The following is an 18,125-nucleotide window of genomic DNA, read 5'->3' as shown; positions in this document are numbered from 1 at the left end:
TGGCCTGTCATGGGGACCCACAGGACTGTCACCTTCTGTCACCCTGGAGGCAGGACGGTACCTCTTCCCCTTAACCCTAGGTCTGACTCTTCTTGATGTTAACGTCCCCCACCACCCCAGGACCAGGTGGGTGGGCAACTGGAGGGTGGACAGGTGGGCCCGGGCAGGGGCTACAGCCCTGCGACCCCCACCCCAAGCTGTTTACCCCGGGGTCTGAGCCGTTCTGAATGGGGGGGGTACCGCAAGGGGTGGGGGCAGCATGGGGCACTTTGTCTGGAGCCACGGAGACGTCAACTGTGGGAGGCTCTCCCAAGGCAGAGGGGAGTGGGGGCCATTCCTGGGCTCCCCATCAGGGTCCGTATGTGTCTGGTCTAGAGAAAAATGAGCCAGTGGGTGGGCAGCCCCAGGACACACGCACGTGCCCGTGAGCCTGGAGAAGTGTAAGAGCAGCGAAATGTATCCATGTCAGTAGCCTGGTTGATGATGTAGGAGTTTCCCAAGATGTTACCGCCAGGGCGGGGGGCGGGGAGGCTGGGTGGACAGTAGACCTCTCTGTACCGGTAGAATTTCTTACAAATGCACGGGAATCTATCATTAGGTTGGGGTGCAGGTGTTCGAAACGCTCCTCCCCGCCCGGCCCTGAAAGGCTGAGCCGGAGACTAGGGAACAGAGGTGCTGGGGGGCCTGACGGGAGCTGGGCCTCCAGCCCTCAGTGCTGCGCCGTCCCCCTGCCCAGGCCAAAGCCTGTCTGTGACTCTGGAAAGGAGCTTTTATTATGGGAGCGGCCTCCACAGGGAGCGGGGCTGGTGGGGGTGAGGGGCGCGGGAAATGGCCGGGGACCCACTGGCTGGGCAGTGCCCTCAGGGTCTCTGTGCTGTCCCCGCTGGAGGTCAGAGACGAGCAGCTCTGGCCACCATAAATACCACTGCACAGGGGAGCAGACAGGCGAGGGACCAGAAACAGGTGTGCCCTGAGGGTCACAAAGAGGAATGGGACCACAGCTGGAGGGTCCCCCGAGGAAGGCAGGGCTGGTTGCGGGGCTGGGGCTCCCCCGCCAGGAAGCTGGGAGAAGGCAGTCCCCATATGGCTTTCCCTGAGGGCCTGGCCCTGTCGGCACCAAACATTTGGGGACCCCTGGGGTGAGACAAGATGGGGGTGTGTGGAGACTGTGACAGTTAGGGGACAATTCGAGGTCTAGGTCCAGGGGTTTGGCAGCCCAGGTGCCCCAAAGAGGGCCCAAGCTTTGCATTTTGGAGAAAGGCGGCCTGTTTCATTTTGAAGTTGGTGATGAGGGGATGGATGCTTATCTACGTCCCTGATTTGGCTAAATGTCATCGTGTCTCCTCCGACAGAGGCCTTTGGCCGCAGGTCCTTCCCAGGAGCGTCCCTTCTCCTGGAGCGGAGCTGCTCTGGCCCGAGGAGGGGGTGCCCAGGGCCAGGTGCAGCTGGGGAAGTGGGGGGATCAAGGCCAACCCTCCTGTTGAGGGAGGGCTGGGAGGAGGCCCGTCATCCATCGAGGCAGGTCTCTGCGTTCTGTGTATCAGGTTCATTTAGAGGCTGGGTTGCGGTCACCTGGGGTGGGGTCCGCCAGCCCACCAGAGAGTTAAGGGAACTCTCCCATCAGTGGCCCCCTTCCGGTGGGGCCGACAGGGACAGGACGCAGCCAGATCAAGTCCTCCTGCTCGGAGCGTTAGGAAGAGAAGCCACTCTGACTGAAGAGAGAAAAAAAGAAAGACACAGTGTGGGCTGCCCGGCCTTCGGGGGGCCGGCGTGCCTTTTGCTGAACCCGCCTCCACGTCGTGGCTCGGCCTGGCTGCCTCTGCCCATTGGGGCAGGTGCATCCCCCCTGGAGAAGACCCTCAGGACCCTGCCCACCCCCACCGGGTCACGGTGATGGGACAGGTTGTTCACTTCTGGTCCACACAACAACGTGGGTGGATGGCAAGGGAACTCCGCTAAGTGAGAAAAGCCGATCTCAAGAGGATTCCTGTTTACACAGCATGCCCGGGAGGACAGACTCTCCGGGTGGGCGTGGCTATAAAAGGGCAGCTCTTGTGTATCTTGCCTATGGTGGTGAGGACACAAGGCTACCGGTGGGGGAAAACGGCAGACTCAGATGCGACAGTGGTGAAATGAACAAGTAAGCTGCAAAGTTTAAGGATGTATATTGTAATCCCCGGGGGCTGAATCAAAATGGAATCCTAAAAAAAATATTCCATACGTGCAAAAGGAGGCACACGGAGGACAAAACAGAACAAATACTGAAACAATAGCCATAAGCCCAGCTCTACCAATAATTATCTTAGATGCACATGGACCAAGCCCCAGTGCTTGGTGTGGGATGATGCAGCCCTGAACTTCCAGGACTTTGCTGGGTACTGGTGGAAAAGCATTCCACTAGGTTTGCCGAATGAGGCTGACAACCTGCCTTTGCTACTGGCGTGCGGTGGGGAGACCCTGCCAAGGCAGGCCGGGCGCGGGTGGACACAGCCCGAGGCCTGACAGTGCAGCCGGCCCCTGGGGCTGGCACCTACCTAAGCTGATTAAAGCCAACCTGCTGCTTAAACCTCTTGAGTTTGCTGTAACTAGACTCAAAAGATTCGCCTCCTCCAGGAAGTTGGCCTGGCAGCCCTTTCTCAGCCTCACCCCACAGGGCTCTCTGGTCTCCCACCCACTTCCTCCTCCCTCCCCTGGGGTGACAAAGATTCTCTGATCAAACTCCACTCTTTTTGACTAGGTCTCCACTTCTGGGCTTTGGTGTTCATCTCAGCACTGTCCAATTATAGCAGGAACGCTCTACATCAGTTTAAGCCCGAATTCCCACTCCATACCTGATCACCCTCGATATCTAATATTTAATCGAGTTCCTCCTTCCCACCAGCCCTGGGGCACTGTCTGATACCTTGGCCTGCCTTTAGTGGGAATGCTGTTAGGTGGGTTCAGCCAGAATCCCCCTTCATCCCTGATGTTTCCGGCCACTAATTCTCGGTCCACTGACCCCCCCCACCCCTTGGCTATAAACCCCCACTTTTTCTTGTAGTATTCAGAGCTGGGTCCTGTCTTCCCCTCCACTGCAAGACCCCACTGCATGACCTGCTACCTATCACCAGGCCCCTCCCTTGAACAGTCTTCCTTGCCATCTTAACAAGTATAGTGAATAATTTCTTTCTTTAATGGGGTTCCAGGGCGCCTCATGGGCAGGTCTGTCCTGGGGTTGTGTCCTCGGGAGGGCTCAGCCTCCCCATGCTCATACAGGTTGTTCTCTGATGTGTGTTGGACAGACTGTGGGGAGAAGAGAGAATGGATCCCCCACCATGTTCCTGGAAATCTGCAGGCTGACCTGTCTATTGGTTACTCCCACTCCCTGTCAGGTCCAGGGCAACTAGGGGGAAGGAGTTGGGGAGGGGGGGCTTAGCTCTCACCTGTCCTCTGCCTCCCCCTCCAAGTCCATCACCTCATGGCCATGGCCGGCTGCCAGGTGCCCAGCGTCTGGGGGAGCTGGGTCATAGTCATAGCTGTAGGAGGCAGAGGCCGGTGTCGGCTGCTCTGGAAGGAAGGGGGGGCTAGGTCGGTAGGAGGGCACTGGAGGGAGAGGATCTGGATAGCAGATAGCTCAGAGAGACCATGAAAAGGAGATAACGTGTCCCAGAGCAACAGGCCGGAGGTGGGAGGTCACAAGGGTGGGGGAAGGGGACACAGTGTTCAGAGATGGGTAGTAGTAGATGCAGAAAGGCACAAACTTGGGGTGGGTGTGGGGAGAGACTCAGCGAGACTGAGGAGCAGCAGAAACCCAGATGCAAGGAACCAGAGATGGGGGAGGTCACAAAGCCTAAGGAACAGAGACAGAAAGACAAAGACTGGAGGAGAGATGCAGGGGCCACAGCTGGGGGGAAAGCTGGGAGGATCAGGGAGAGACAGGGAATCAAGGGCTGTGAGAGAGGGAGGAGGGGTGGGGGAAAGGGGAGAGGAGAGGAGGAAGAGGAGAGTGATGCTAGACAGGAGGGAGGAGGTGGTGGGGAAGAGGAGGAGGTGATGGGGAGGAGGTGGAGGAGGTGATGGAGAGGAGGGGGAGGAGGTGATGGGGAGGAGGGGGAGGAGGTGATGGGGAGGAGGGGGAGGAGGTGATGGGGAGGAGGGGAGGAGGTGTTGGGGAGGAAGGGGAGGAGGTGATGGGGAGGAGGGGGAGGAGGTGTTGGGGAGGAAGGGGAGGAGGTGATGGGGAGGAGGGGGAGGAGGTGTTGGGGAGGAAGGGGAGGAGGTGATGGAGAGGAGGGGGAGGAGGTGATGGGGAGGAGGGGGAGGAGGTGATGGAGAGGAGGGGGAGGAGGTGATGGAGAGGAGGGGGAGGAGGTGATGGGGAGGAGGGGGAGGAGGTGATGGGGAGGAGGGGGAGGAGGTGATGGGGAGGAGGGGGAGGAGGTGATGGGGAGGAGGGGAGGAGGTGTTGGGGAGGAAGGGGAGGAGGTGATGGGGAGGAGGGGGAGGAGGTGTTGGGGAGGAAGGGGAGGAGGTGATGGGGAGGAGGGGGAGGAGGTGTTGGGGAGGAAGGGGAGGAGGTGATGGAGAGGAGGGGGAGGAGGTGATGGGGAGGAGGGGGAGGAGGTGATGGAGAGGAGGGGGAGGAGGTGATGGAGAGGAGGGGGAGGAGGTGATGGGGAGGAGGGGGAGGAGGTGATGGGGAGGAGAGGGAGGAGGTGATGGGGAGGAGGGGGAGGAGGTGATGGGGAAGAGGAGGAGGAGGTGATGGGGAGGAGGTGATAGGAGGGAGAGGTGATGAAGAAGATAGGGCAATGCACTATGTCCAGGGGGAGCTGGGATCCCAGAGGCCAGACCCAAGGTGGGTCCTCACCGAGGGCACAGCGGCGAGGGGGCGCGGGCTCCAATCTCGCGCGGCCTAGGCAGGCAGCCTCCTGCAGGTGGCAGGCGCTGGTGTAGACGACTCCGTCGGAGCCGCACACCGGGTCCCCGCCGGCGCGACAGTAGCGGGCGCAGCCACAGCGCGCAATCTTCGCCCCCTCCTCCGGGGCGGCCGCAGGACCCCGCGCGCCGGGGGACCAGCCTGGGGGCGAAGCGAAGTCGGCCGGGTCTTCGGGACCCCAACCCCCACCTGGGCGGCGCCTCCCACCAGGCCTGGAGTGGGGGGAAAGTCCCTGGGGGCAGGGACGACCTTCCCCAGGGCAGGAACGGGTGCGCGACAGTTACTGGGAGTCCCTGAGCCCTGACCTGGTGGAATTTGCCTACTATTACGAAAACAAATAGAAGTTATCAACAAAAGCAATATAAACCTACTTCAAAATGTTTAAAAAATAAAGAAAAGGGCCCTGAAGGACACTCCAGCCCCGTCCAGACCTGTGCTGTGGCCACTGTCCGAGTTCATGGCCAGGGCCCTGCAGTTCCTACACCGCTGGTTTGTGGAGGAGGGGGCACCACCGGTTCTGCTCTGGGCGCCCTCCCACCCCAATCGGCGGTATCCTCTCTCCAATCTCCCCTGCACCCCGCTCGGCCCCGCCCCTTCCCGCTGCCCGCCCACAGCCCGCTCGGCCCCGCCCCTTCCCGCTGCCCGCCCACACCCCTCGGCCCCGCCCCTCCTCACTGCCCGCCCACAGCCCGCTCGGCCCCGCCCCTCCTCACCGCCGGCCCGCACCCCGCTCGGCCATATCCCCAAAGTGTGCGCCCTTGACCGAGTTCCGTCCTCCTGCCTTTACCAAGCTGTCGTCCTCTGCCTAGAGACCCCGCTTCCCTGCTCTGATCTGAGCTCCAAGAGGACGGCCCGGGTGGCCGGTGGTAGGGGAGGCAGCGGCCCGCGCACTCACCGGGGCCCTGAGCCGGGGCGCGCTCCACCTCGTTGCACGCGGGCCCCGCGCACAGCTCCTGGGCAAGCGGACTTCGGGCACTGACGTTGTAGAAGCGCGTGGCTTCGAAGGCTGCGGGACGAGGAAGGGAAGAGTGACCAAGTGATGGGGTGACAAGGTGAGGAACTGAGCCGGGGGTGCGGGTGGGTGCGGGCCTACCAGGCTCGTAGTAATCGTACACAGAGACGGGCAGCGCGGACGTCCTGCCCACCACATGCTCACGCAGCGCCCGGAACCGCACGCAGGTCAGGCACCGGCTGGGGATCTGCGGGGTTAGCAGAAGGGCTCAGGCCTGCCTGCGGCCACTGGGTTCAGGGATGAGCTACCGCCCCTACGCTCTGCTATGCCTCAAAGCCTGGGCCCTGAGCTGGCGGATTTCGGGGTACCCAGGACGTGTGAAACACAAAAACCTGATTCCACTCAATCCCGTGGGTCCTTCCATCCTACCTGGAAAAATCTCTCTGCTGGTCTTTCACTCCCCACGCCCTCCCTCTCCCCCCTCCCCCAGTCCCTGGCCACCACTAATCTGCCGTGTGTCTCTATGGATTTACCTGTTCCCGGCATTTCGTGTACATGGGATTATGCACCACGAAGCCTTTTGTATCAGGCTTCTTCCATTCCGCACGTTTTCCAGGTTCATCTACACGCACCAGCGCCACATTCCTTTTTATGCCTGAATACTGTTCCATCCCCTCCCAACTTTTCCCACCCAAGTGAGCTGCCTGGGGCACTAAGCCACCAGCTGCACCAGCTCTGCCTGGACTGGTTGTTCCCGTTTCTTTTTCATGATGAGAGGGTTGCAGGAACTGCCCTGGGCCCTGACAGTCCCGCCCCCGCCCCCGCACCAGTGACAGTACCTCATCAAAGTAGAAGAGGACTCTGCGTCCGGCCACCTCGTACCTCTTCAGCGTGAAATGCTTGTCAAAGAGCAGCTGACAAGGAAGTCAGAGGTCAGGGTCCACCCAGCCCCTCTGTCCCCAGTGCTTGCTTCCTCCCCGGTCTCTGCGGGGCCTTCACTGGTCAGTGGGAGGTGGGCAAGGCCCCACAGGCTGGCGACTTGCCTGTGGTCATCCAGCAAGCCCCCACGGGCCAGCGCCAGGGCCAGGGGATGGCGGTCAAGGCTACCCAGGCCCTGCCAGCCCACCCAGCACCCGGGAGAGGGTATGTGAGGCTGGTTACCTCTACCCCCGAGCTCCTGCCTTCCCTCCCCTTCCCTTCCTACAGCCTCCCTCGATCCAGCCCCAGCCCTACGCTAGGCCTCCCTGTGGCACTCGAGGTGCCCAGCTGAGCCCTGCCATCTCCTTTTATCTCAACTGCAACATTCAGCCACCATCCAGCCTGGGAAGTCACAATTTTTGATACATAAACCCAAGGCCTTTGTGCGGGCCCTTCTCCTTACCCTGGTGCTCGGCGAAGCCTCCCTGATTGCCCACCCCCGGGACTGGCCTGCCTTTCCTTCTCCATCCTCCCCACACTGCAGACCTCCTCCAGCTTTGGGCAAGATAGCATCCCCCCAGGGGATGTGGGACTGGTATCTCTTGAGTTTGAGGGCAGTGCAGGTTTCTGGAGAACCAAGGCTGAGGCTACCCTGTGGCACCGCACGTTGTCCCTACAGCACATCCACATTTGCTGAATCCCTCCTCCACCACCTGGATCCCACCCCTTCCCACCTGCCCCTCAGCAGGTGGCCAGCCCCGAAGCACCAACTCTGCCCAGAAAGAAAAAAAAAATTATGAAGGGCTGGGAACTTGCAACCCGGACAGGGCGGTCAGCTAGAGACCCCGCCTGGCTCCTGCCTGCCGGCGCCACCTCACCTGCTCCAGGCTCTCGATGTCCACCCGGAAGCCCGAGAGTAGGGGCACCTCCAGGACAGCCATATTGGAGGACCCTGCATGCAGCCACCTTCCAATGAGAGGAGAGATAGGCCCTCGAGCTCAAGCCCTATGGCGGAATTCATGGCCCCCTCTGACAGCCACAATCCCCACGAATGAAGTCCTGGGGGAGCCCAACCTGGGCCTGGCTGGGTGGCCCATCTGTACAAACACAGCTGGCCGGGCCACCGGTCAGCCCATTTCACAGCTGAGACCCTAAGACCATAAGGAGAGGGCTTCGCCGAGGGTTCGGGGCCTGATCCAGGCCTACTGACTCTGGGTCGTGCTTGCCCCGAACCCCATGCTATGTCCCCAGCACAGGAAGCAGGTCCATGGGGCCACGGGAGCCCTGGTGACTGGGAATCCCCAGTCACTCCCCAAGGCCAGCCCTCCGTGTCCCCTTCTGTGACATGGGGTGTGCATATTGGCCTCTGGGGCCTGCTCCATGCCAGGCCCTCCAAGTGCTGGTGACAAGGAGGGCGGCTGACCTTCACAGAGGGACCTGCAGACTGTGGGCCCAAGGGTCATGGGGGCCACAGCCACTGGGGAGGCTTCCTGTGGGGGTGCAGCCTGAGCACGCCCATATCTGGATGGTACACAGTGGTTCTTTCTGACACATCTAAGAGAGGAACAAAGATGTCCCCAGCAGGCCTCATGGAGCCAGAGAGTTGGGGCCAGCCCGGCAGCTTCCTGCTCCCCCTATCTCAGTTGATGGCAGGTTGAAGGTCATGGCATAGGAGGGCGGCGTAGGATGGGCTTTGGATGCCATGACAACCATCCACCTTTGGGCTCCCAAACCATCACCCAGGCAACGAGCATCCTGTGAGGGCAGCTGCCTGCACCTCCCCTGAGGACCCTCTGTGGCCTGGTCCCGGGGTCACCGTCAGGGAACCCAGAGGCCTGCGTCTGGTGCATCAGGCAGGGGCCACCAACAGCTGTCCCCACCTGGGCCACCTGCCTCATCTACCACTGGGGTCTGCTGCATCCATCTGGAAGCTTCCATCTCCCTCCTCATTTCAAAAACCATCTGCAGTCTAAGTGCCTGACAGTAAGCATTTGATTGCAAAAGCATCCATTTCAAAGATACCCATCTTGGATCAACATATTGCCGACTGTGACACAGTTACAGATAAATAGCTAGACAAGGAGCCAGGAGCCACCCCCCACATGAAATTCCCCTTTCAGAAAACCCCGGGTCACTGAGATAACCGACCCACCTTTCCCTTCCCGCTCCCTCATTCCTGCGCTTATCTTTTTAAATTTGCCAATAAGGGGGACTGGCGAAACCCAAAGCCCCCACCCTGTGCCCCCATAAAAGGCAAAGCCCTACCCAGGTCCAGACTTTCTCTCTACCTGTGACCTCGCTGTGTGGCCCTGGGCGTGCCCGGTAACCTCCAGGAGCAGTAAGGAACGATCCTTGTCCCTCAGAGTTCCCCAATGGTTCTTGCTGAGGTATCTTGCAACCATCACAGGAACCACCAGGGCTGGTCCAGCCCCCACAGTGGGAAATGCAGCAGGGGCCAGAGGCGTGATCCCGCATTCCAGCCGACAGCCTCATAATCCACAGGCTCAGACTGAGCACCTGCTCAGTGCCCTGGTCCCGGGAGGCCGTGCTCCTCTGATATGACCCTCCTCGTAGGCCCAGGCAGGGGTGTCGGCCAGCAGGGAGGTGGCCTTACCTGGTGCACACCTCCAGAGTCACCTGGTACTCTTGGTGATGCTGGTCGGCCGCCGGGTCGTCGTCATCAGCGGAGGCGGGAGCAGGCGTCCGCCGCGGCTCAGCCTCTGGCTCCTGGAGACTCACAAGAAGCTGGAAGGCTGGTTTGGCCACGGGGTCCGGCACGTGATAGGTGACATCAATCTGGGGGGTGTGGGAGGACCGAGGCTTAGGGAACCCAGGGTGGGGGAGGGGAGAGGCAGCGGCATGGTCAGAACGATGACAAAAGTGGGGCATCGGCGACAGACGTGGGGACTACTGTTACTTCATTTAGCCCTGCAACAGCCCCAGCGAGTGTAGGTCCAACCGTCATCCCCTTTTCACGCATGTCAAGCCCAGGTCCCACAGCCTCCAGGCCTCTCCCACCTAGCCACTGTGTTGTCTGGGCTCCCGTTTTAGAGATGGGGGTGCGGCCTGAGCACACCCATATCTGGATGGTACACAGTGGTTCTTTCTGACACATCTAAGAGAGGAACAAAGATGTCCCCAGCAGGCCTCATGGAGCCAGAGTTGGGGCCAGCCCGGCGGCTTCCTTCTCCCCCTATCTCAGTTGATGGCAGGTTGAAGGTCATGGCATAGGAGGGCGGCGTAGGATGGGCTTTGGATGCCATGACAACCATCCACCTTTGGGCTCCCAAACCATCACCCAGGCAACGAGCACTCTGGGTCTCCAGGCAGACTTGCGCTCCGACCTCCAGCCAGAGCCCACAAGACCAGCCTGCCCCAGCCCAGAGTGCAGCTAAATCCCAGGGAGGGTGACGGAGGGGCTGCAGGGAGGGCAAGGCTGAGGCATCCTGGTCCAGGGGCTGAGGGAGGGCGCCCAGGCGGGGCATCCTGGTCCAGGCAGCCGCAGGGAGACTAAACATGAGGCACTGGGCCAACTCCAGGGTGGGGGAGGGCATCTGCTTATGGTCAGAGACCACTGGATTGAGGGTCAGATGGACTTTCTTGGGAGGAGCCCCCACACCCGAGAGGAGGCATGGCCACCTGCCTTGGGCAGGCTGGGCTGCATTACGGGGGGCAGACGGTCTGCCCCAGGGTCTCTCTCAGCCGCACCCATCTGCCCCACTCAGCCTGGCCCGCCGTTGAGCTTGCAGCCCCCAGCCTGCCCCTCTGGGCGCCCCCAGTGAGCACACGATGTCCCCACAGCCCCACCTGCATCAGGCAGCAGCCTTCACCCTTGGCGCTCACAAACAGCCCCGTGGGGAGGCTGGGGATCTGAAAGAGACAGGACACCATGACGCCCTCCGCAGACACGCCAGGGTGGGCGGGCAGCGGGGAGGGGCCGCCAAGCCCTGGCCCAGGAATACACACCGCCGCTGTCTGCAGAACCTTCTGGTTGGCCCTGTGCAGTTCGAAGGTCTCCTGGTAGTCCAAGTTGGTGGAGGCCAGGGAGACGGTGAGGTTGATGCCGCCAGCATAGGACAAGATGGCATACTCTGCCAAGGCCTGCAGAGCCACGCAGGTGTCCTGGGGGTAGACGAGGAGGCACTGGAAGCCCCAGGGACGGGTCAGCCGGCAGGCTCCCTGCCCCCTTCCCGGGAGGTCCGGCCCAGACCAGAGGCACCAGGCGTGGACCCTCTCTGAAGGCCAGGGACCCATGTGGCTGGGAGGCAGAGTGAATCTGGTGCAGACATCCACAGTCTGGGGGCTCCCGAGAACGGGCAGGCACCTCCGCAGAGGCAGAGGCTGCGTGCCTGTCCCAGAGCCTGGTGCGTCTGTCCCTCAGGCTCCACCCCCTGCCTTCCCCTGGACTCCTTGTCCCCCAGGAGCCGCCCTGGGACTTGAAGTAGGCGGTGGCTTCCTGGCGAGCTCTGAGCCCCGAGCCTGGACCCCAGTGACCCTGCTGGGACCTGAGCCCCTTCCTCTGGCCCTGCTCAACTCACCTGAGTGGAGGAGAAGCCCCCAAGCGCGTTCCGCTGCTGGGACAGCCATTTCACCACGGGCAGGGCGGTGGCCACGTCACCCAGGAGGGTGTAGGTCAGCAGGGCATAGGCTGTCATTTCCACCTCGGCCGAGACCACTGCAACGGACGAGGCTGGCTGGGGCCTTTCGATGCTGGGACCCAGCACCCAGCACCCAAAGCAGGGGGCCAGTACCTGACCGAGAGACCCCATCGCTGAAGCTCAGGAATGCATCCTTGTCCACATCCCGGGAACCCGTCAGGCTCCAGTGGGTGACCCCATCTGCAGGGCCAGGACAGGTCAGGGGCCACGACCCAGTTCAGTGTGCAGCCTGGCATCCCGTGGGAAGGGTCAGTGCATATGGTCTCAAGAAGAGACATCGGTGGGGGGGAGGGGGGGCGAGGGTGGTGGACCCCAGGGGAGGAGGGTGCCAGGGCAGAGGGCTGGGGCAAGAAGGGTCTCCAATCTGCAACTCCGTGACAGACCCCGTCCCTCCGGCACCCCTGGTAGACATCAATGGCCTCCCTCCTGACAGGGCCCTGATGGGGTTCCAGCTGTCCCCACTTAGGACCAAGGAAGCCACTTGCCATTTGCAAAGGCTCCGAGGATTCTGAGCTCATGTGAGGTGCAAAAGGCCCTCAGACCACAGAGAAATCGGCATTCCCTGCCCAAGCAGGTACTCCTAGACACGGTCATCCAATTGGGTGGTTTTAGAATTTTGCTTAATTTTTTTCTTTTCTTCCTAGCAATGAAAGCATTCTTCAGGTGACATCATAAGCTGAGAAGCTGCTGGGGAAGGTGGGGAGTGGGGAGTGCGATGAGGACTGGAGGTGGGAGGGGAGGGGGTTCAGTCTGAGAAGTCTCTGCGACCGGGGCTCCCCAAACATAGTGGGTAGTCATTTTGCCAATGGGGAGACCGACATCCTGAAGATGGAAAAGGCTTTGCAAGGCTCACCCAGCGATGGAGGGCGGGGGGTCCTCCCTGGGGCAGGGGTAGCTACCCCCTATTTCACAAGGGAGAAAAATGACCCTCGGGCTCAAGCCACTTCATCAAATGGAGCCACTAGGAGATGCGACAATGAGTAACAAACAAAAGAGAGCGAGCAAAGGGTGCCTCCTTAGTGCCAAGCATGTGTCCATGAGCTGTCTACTGGGGTGCACTGTGCGGGCCCCCTACCCTGCGTGATGGCCAGGCTGCGGAGCTTCCGCAGCGCTGCAGGGGCTGCCAGGCTGCGGAGCAGGGTCAGCGCGTAGGTGGTCAGGGCGCTGCTGTAGGGGTCCACGGCCAAGGGCGCACTGGACTCCAGGAAGTGCCGCGCTCTGGCAATGGCGCTCCTCTCCTCCTGCAGGGTGGGGATCGGGGGGGAGTGGAGCCCTGGGAGGCTGCTCTGCTCCCCCACCCACCTGCCCACCCACAGATTCCCAGGGCACGCCTAGGGAGAGCGCTGGATGGCTCACAGACTCTCATTTTGCCTCCCTCTGGGGCTCCCACAGCCTACAGACCTGGCTTTCAGAACCCCGTCCCCTTTATGTTGGTGCCAACTTTTTCCAAATGAGGTCTGAGCACAGCAGATCAACTCGGAGACGTTCTGGGGGAAGTCGGCAGAGCCCTGACCACCCTGTCCCACCGACCCCATCACCAGGCTGGCTTCCAAGACCCCCTGCCCAGGCCCACCTCATCCTCTAGGCCTCACCTCAGTGGTCACCTCCAGGAAGCCCACCAACCCTGATCACACTTCCCCCCTCCCAACCCCAATGTGAGCCCCTGGAGCACAGAAACTGAGTCCAGTGACAGCTTGATTCAGAGAAGCTGCCCAGTAATATTGGTTAAGTGGGAAAAAATAAGTGATGAGAAGCATTAATGAATTTAGCAAATGACCAACGTGGGCACTGAAGGAGCCACGCTGTTAAGATAACTCACAATTCATCATCAGAGGATGTAGAACAGACACAGATGTTAGGAATGGTGGGGTCCCTACCCCCAGGGCTGAGATCCACTATGGACACCCTCACTGCAGGGGACGTGCTTCCCCCACTCCTGTTTCACAAAAGCAACAATTGCTCCCGAGTCCCCCGGGACACCTCAACCTTGACTGGTTCCAGTACCAACTGTAAATGAAGGTTCCAGACCCTTCTCCCAAAACTTTCCCAAGTTTTTGCATAGGACTCCCTGACCAGCCAGGAACCTGCTCTAGCCCCAAATGATTCCCCAAACAGGGACTGGAGGCATCAGATAGTCCTGGGAGATCTCAGGATACAGCTCCCTTAGGCCCCCCACAATTATCACAGGAATCTCTCAATCCTCTGCTCAGGCTACAAGAAGGTGGACATCCTGGGACCACTGAAAAGCATGAGAAAGAGTGGAAGGAGGGCATCAAGGAAGAAATAAAGCCTGCCAGAGGATGGCTGGCCTGGCCTGCAGGGGAAAGCCACCCACAGCTCCCAAGGCCACCCTGTGCTCACCTCCGAGGCCGTGCCCGTCTCCAGGAGCGCAGCCACCACATAGGCCGTCAGCGGGACTGTGCCGTGGATCCCACCCTGCAAGAGGACTCTCGAGCCTCACCCTGAGCCAGAGGGGACTGCCCCCGACCCCTTACTGGCCCCAGACAGCAGCGGAGAGCAGGCAGGGCAGGGCTAAGGTGCCAGAAGGGGGCCGAGGGGCCACTCACCTGGATGTCCTTGTTCAGGATCCTGCCCACGGCCGGGAAGGAGCCGTCCACCCGCTGCTGCCGGACGATCCAGCCCTTGGCAGCCGCCAGCTCCTGGGGGTCGATGAAGATGAAGCTGCGCGCCTGGGCAAAGGACTTCAGGACAAAGGCCGTGAGCCTGAAATAGGATGAGGCAGGGACTGGGGGGGCCATGGGCTGGGGGCGGTTGTGCAGAGAAGGTCACCTCCCGTATGCCCCCTGAGGAACTGTGCATGCTCCCCGCACGGCCCCGGGTCTCTGCTTCCTCACCTGTAACATGGGAGGGGCCAGCGTGCCCTTGCAGGGCTGCTGTGAGGGCTCCAGGAAGTGTGTGGGCACCCAGCAGGGCCCAATGACAGAGGCCAGCCTCCCTGCATGGACCCTCCCACCCTGGCACTCAAGGCCTTCCTATGAGATGGTTCAGCCCTGCCTCCCCCTGCCACGTGCAGAAGACCTTTCTTGTTGCCCCCCCACCGCCAATCCCCAAGGGATCCCAGCCTTGCAGAGAGATCTCGTCTTTCTCGGGAACCTGCAGCCAGATAACTTAGATGCCTGGTCCCCTCTATGGCTCTAGCCAGCCACAGTTAGGGGCATTTCAGTCCTTGGGCCTGAGAATGACTTTTGAATGGGCACATGAGGTGATGCTGGGAGCAGCTGTTGCAATTTTGCCACCATGAGGGGAGGAGCCACAGTGCTGAGAGAGCCCACAAGGGACCAAAGGAAAGAACCTGGTGGGCGGGGGTGGGGGGGCAATGCATTGCAGGCTGCCAGACTGGCCCATCCTGTAGCCGCCCCAGCCCTGTGGTGTGAACTGACATTTAGAATTGCCTTTCAGCCAGATTTCTGTTGCTTGCAGTGGAAAACTTTCCACCAACCCACTACCTCAGCTACCCCATCCAGGCACTGTTCGTGTTGTGTTTCCGTCCTGTCTACACAGAATGAGGTACTGCTTGTCTCTCAACGCTCCGCCCACGTGTCTCTCCCCAGAGGAAGCTTCTTGGGCGCCCCCACTCTGAGATGGGCCTCTCTGGACTCCCAGGACCCCCAACTGGCCTCCCCACAGCCCACCTCTGTGTCACAGGTGTCCATCCTTGGCTTTGCAACCTGTGCCTTGTCCACCCCCCCGCCTCCCTGCTGCATCACGGTGCACCTGAGTGAGAGCTGATGGGCCCAAGGGATGAATGAGGGGGTGAAAAATCAACGCAGGAGAACCACTGGATGGAATGCAAGGAGCCGAGAAGGACGAGCAACAGGACGGAGGAGCAGGCCCCGCTCTTCAAGATCAAGTGGCTCCCCCACCCACGCCCACCAGGCGGCTACTGTCCAAGCGGCAGAAACCAACAGTTGCGGCGAGGCGGCGCCGACCGGGAGCCCCTGTGCGCCGCTGTGGGAGTGTAAACCCGCGCAGCAGCTGTAAAAAGCCAGCCGGGCGGTTCCTGGCCAAGTTAGAGGCCGAGCTCCCATGGGGTCCCGCGATTCCACTCCTGGGAACATCCCCTCGGGAATCGGAAGCAGGGTCGCGAAGAGATAGTTGTACACCCGTGTTCACCGCTCTCTATCACAGCAGCTGAAACGTGGGATGACCTGAGTGTCTAGACTGACGAAGAGATTCACAAAACGGGGTGCCTCCACACACCGGGATGTTATTCGGCCTTCAGGGGGAGCAACACTGACCCTGCTCCAGCACGGCGCGAACCTCGAGCACACTGTGAGCCGTGAAGCAAGCCGCGCAGAAAAGGAAGCTATGATCGCACTCACGGGAGGTCCCGGGAGGGACCAAATTCACAGGGACAGAAACTAGAACGGGGGTGCTGAGGGCTGGAGCGGGGGGGGGGGGGGGGGAGTCCGTATGTAATAGACAGAGTTTCAGATTTACAAGATTAAAAAGAGTTTTGGGGACGGACGGCGGTGACGGCGGCATAAGAGCGTGAATATACTGAATGTCACTGGACTGGACACTTAAAAATGGTGAAGATGATAAATTGTATGTTATGCGTACTTTACCGCACCCACAGAAAGAAGTTAAGAGAAAGAAAATCAAGGCTCTGTTGCGGTGAATCGCCAAAATGTGAAATAGCCCATAACTCCAAGGCTGCGTGCACCCTCCCCAGGAGTCTGCTCGTCCCGGCCACTCTCCCTCCGGGACCCCCAAACCCATCCTTTCTCCTGCCTTTGGGGCGCCTCCATCAGCCCGGCCACACCCCAGAGGGAGGGGCCCAACGCCGTACGCATGCGCAGGCCACCGGCCGCGGGGCCACGCGGAGCCCGAGTGCTGGGCCCTGTGCATCCCCACACTCTCTCTGGGCAGGTCGGCCCTCTGGAGCCAAGTAAGCAACACTGCACACGGCGGGGGGGGGGGGGTAAGGGGGGGACCCTCAGCCAGCTGTGTCGCTGCGCCCGTGGGCCCTGGCCATGCTGCTGTGCGGTGGACACTCTGGGTCAGTTTCAGGACAGGGAGGGCAGTTTTCATGCCCACAGCCCCCTGCGCTCAGGGAGAGAAACCCCATCTGGGGACAGAAGCTGGGGTGCCCCACGGTCCCTGCAAGCCCCAAGGTGGATATGGCAAATCCACAATCACGCAAACTGCCCTGCTCTGAGGCTCCCGGGGAGCAAGACCCAGGGGTGCGCAGCCCCGCACCGGGCCCTCCTGGCCTGGTCGCCCGAAAGCCAAAGGGAGCCGCTTGCAAGGGAAACCAGACTCCAGGCTGCTCTGCCCACACGCTCCCCCGACCTCAGCCTCCCGGTGGTGGTAGGGCCTCTCCCGTCCCGTCCTACTCGGGGTCACCCCTGTTTTGGGGTCCAGTGGGCTCTGAAGAGGCCTCAGAGCATCCAGGACCTGCTCCTGAGAGGCTGGAGAGCAAGGGCTCTGTTCCGGGCCATGTGGCGACAACAGGAGAAAGACTAACTACGAGAAATAGTCCCTGTCACTGCCACCACCCCCCATCGCCACACCCAGAGCCCAGCAAGCTGCCCACATCCAGCCCTCTGAACGCCGGGGGGCCGGGGCCATGGCTATCTCTGTCACCCTGGGGATCTGGCCCCGAGCGTCCTGGCCATTCGGTGTGGCATGGGGGGCTGCGGCTTCGGGTGGGAGAGCCCCCATGGCCGTGCCCCCAAAGTGGGGACTCACCACATGCTCCCTGATGCGTCCCGCTCCCCGAATGCACTGTAGGAGCCGTCCTGGTGCCTGTAGGTCAGCTGCCGCTGGTAGCCTGCGGAGCAAGCGGAGGGGTCAGCGTCCTGGAACGTCCCTGGGATCCCCCCCATGATGCAACACTCACATCCAGGGTCACCAAAACCACCCCCACCCACATCTGGAGTCTGGAAACTGCCCCACACCCACCCCTGGAGACCCTGAAAGGGCTCCACACCACGGGTGTGGCTGAAAGCTCTACTTTGTTCCTCTCATTTCCTGACATCACCTCTCTGTCACTCCTGGTCACACACAGGCCCTCACTCACGCCTGGGTGGTCAGGGACCTGCCCCATCTCGAGGCAGCACCCTCTGTCCCCAGGGGTGGGGACTAGTCCACGAGAGCCTGGTGTGCTCAGAGAGCAGAAGAGCAAGGGGGCAGGGGAGGGAGGTGAGGCGGCCACTCGGGCCACACTGGGTGTTTGGCCTTATTGTGAGGGCAGCAGGGGGGCATGGGCCAGGCGAGCCAGGGAGGGCTGTGAGGGGACATATGTAGTGGGTGGTCTGTAGGGTCTGGAGAGGAACCCAAAATGGGACCTTATGAGGGAAGAAGGGTCTTTGCAGTTGTGATCATGCTGAAGATCTCCAGATGAGATCGTCCTGGAATAAGGTAGGACCTGGATCCAATGACTGGTATCCTCAGAAGAGAAGAGATGCAGAAATAGACTCAGACACAGGAGAAAGAAACGCCCTGCCTGTGAAGCGCACTCCAGGGAGCCTGCCCCTGTGCCAGCGGCCCCAGGAAACGAACACCAGCAAGCCTGGAAGAAAACCGGGGGAGGGGGCTCGATGGGAAGCTTGTAGAGTCTGGAATGCCCACTAGCTGAAGGGCACGGGTCTGGCTGCTCAGGGGAGCTCCCAGCAGCCGTTGATAACTAGGGGTCATCAGACTGGGGGTGGCG

At 61.1% G+C, this 18,125-nt stretch overlaps 1 protein-coding gene across 1 annotated transcript in view; it reads right to left on the bottom strand.

Moving 5' to 3' along the window:
- Positions 1-1,527: 1,527 nt before the first annotated feature.
- CPAMD8 (C3 and PZP like alpha-2-macroglobulin domain containing 8) overlaps positions 1,528-18,125 on the bottom strand; it is a 75,067-nt gene continuing 58,469 nt past the window's right edge. Inside the window, exons 27-42 of the mRNA XM_064598234.1 lie at positions 17,162-17,243; positions 14,014-14,170; positions 13,808-13,882; positions 12,522-12,687; positions 11,540-11,626; positions 11,327-11,463; positions 10,755-10,910; positions 10,596-10,658; positions 9,403-9,584; positions 7,667-7,754; positions 6,710-6,784; positions 6,012-6,117; positions 5,814-5,924; positions 4,850-5,059; positions 3,423-3,546; positions 1,528-1,712 (exon numbers count right to left, since the gene is read on the bottom strand). Of these exons, the coding sequence (XP_064454304.1) occupies positions 1,691-1,712; positions 3,423-3,546; positions 4,850-5,059; positions 5,814-5,924; positions 6,012-6,117; positions 6,710-6,784; positions 7,667-7,754; positions 9,403-9,584; positions 10,596-10,658; positions 10,755-10,910; positions 11,327-11,463; positions 11,540-11,626; positions 12,522-12,687; positions 13,808-13,882; positions 14,014-14,170; positions 17,162-17,243 (1,841 nt within the window). The 3' untranslated portion in view covers positions 1,528-1,690. The remainder of the gene's footprint in view (positions 1,713-3,422; positions 3,547-4,849; positions 5,060-5,813; positions 5,925-6,011; positions 6,118-6,709; positions 6,785-7,666; positions 7,755-9,402; positions 9,585-10,595; positions 10,659-10,754; positions 10,911-11,326; positions 11,464-11,539; positions 11,627-12,521; positions 12,688-13,807; positions 13,883-14,013; positions 14,171-17,161; positions 17,244-18,125) is intronic.

This window comes from Mirounga angustirostris, unplaced genomic scaffold, assembly GCF_029215605.1.
Source record: "Mirounga angustirostris isolate CCGP_5_RB_7025 unplaced genomic scaffold, mMirAng1.0.hap1 SCAF_1, whole genome shotgun sequence".
NCBI lineage: Eukaryota > Metazoa > Chordata > Mammalia > Carnivora > Phocidae > Mirounga > Mirounga angustirostris.
This window is presented reverse-complemented; position numbering and strand designations above follow the sequence as displayed.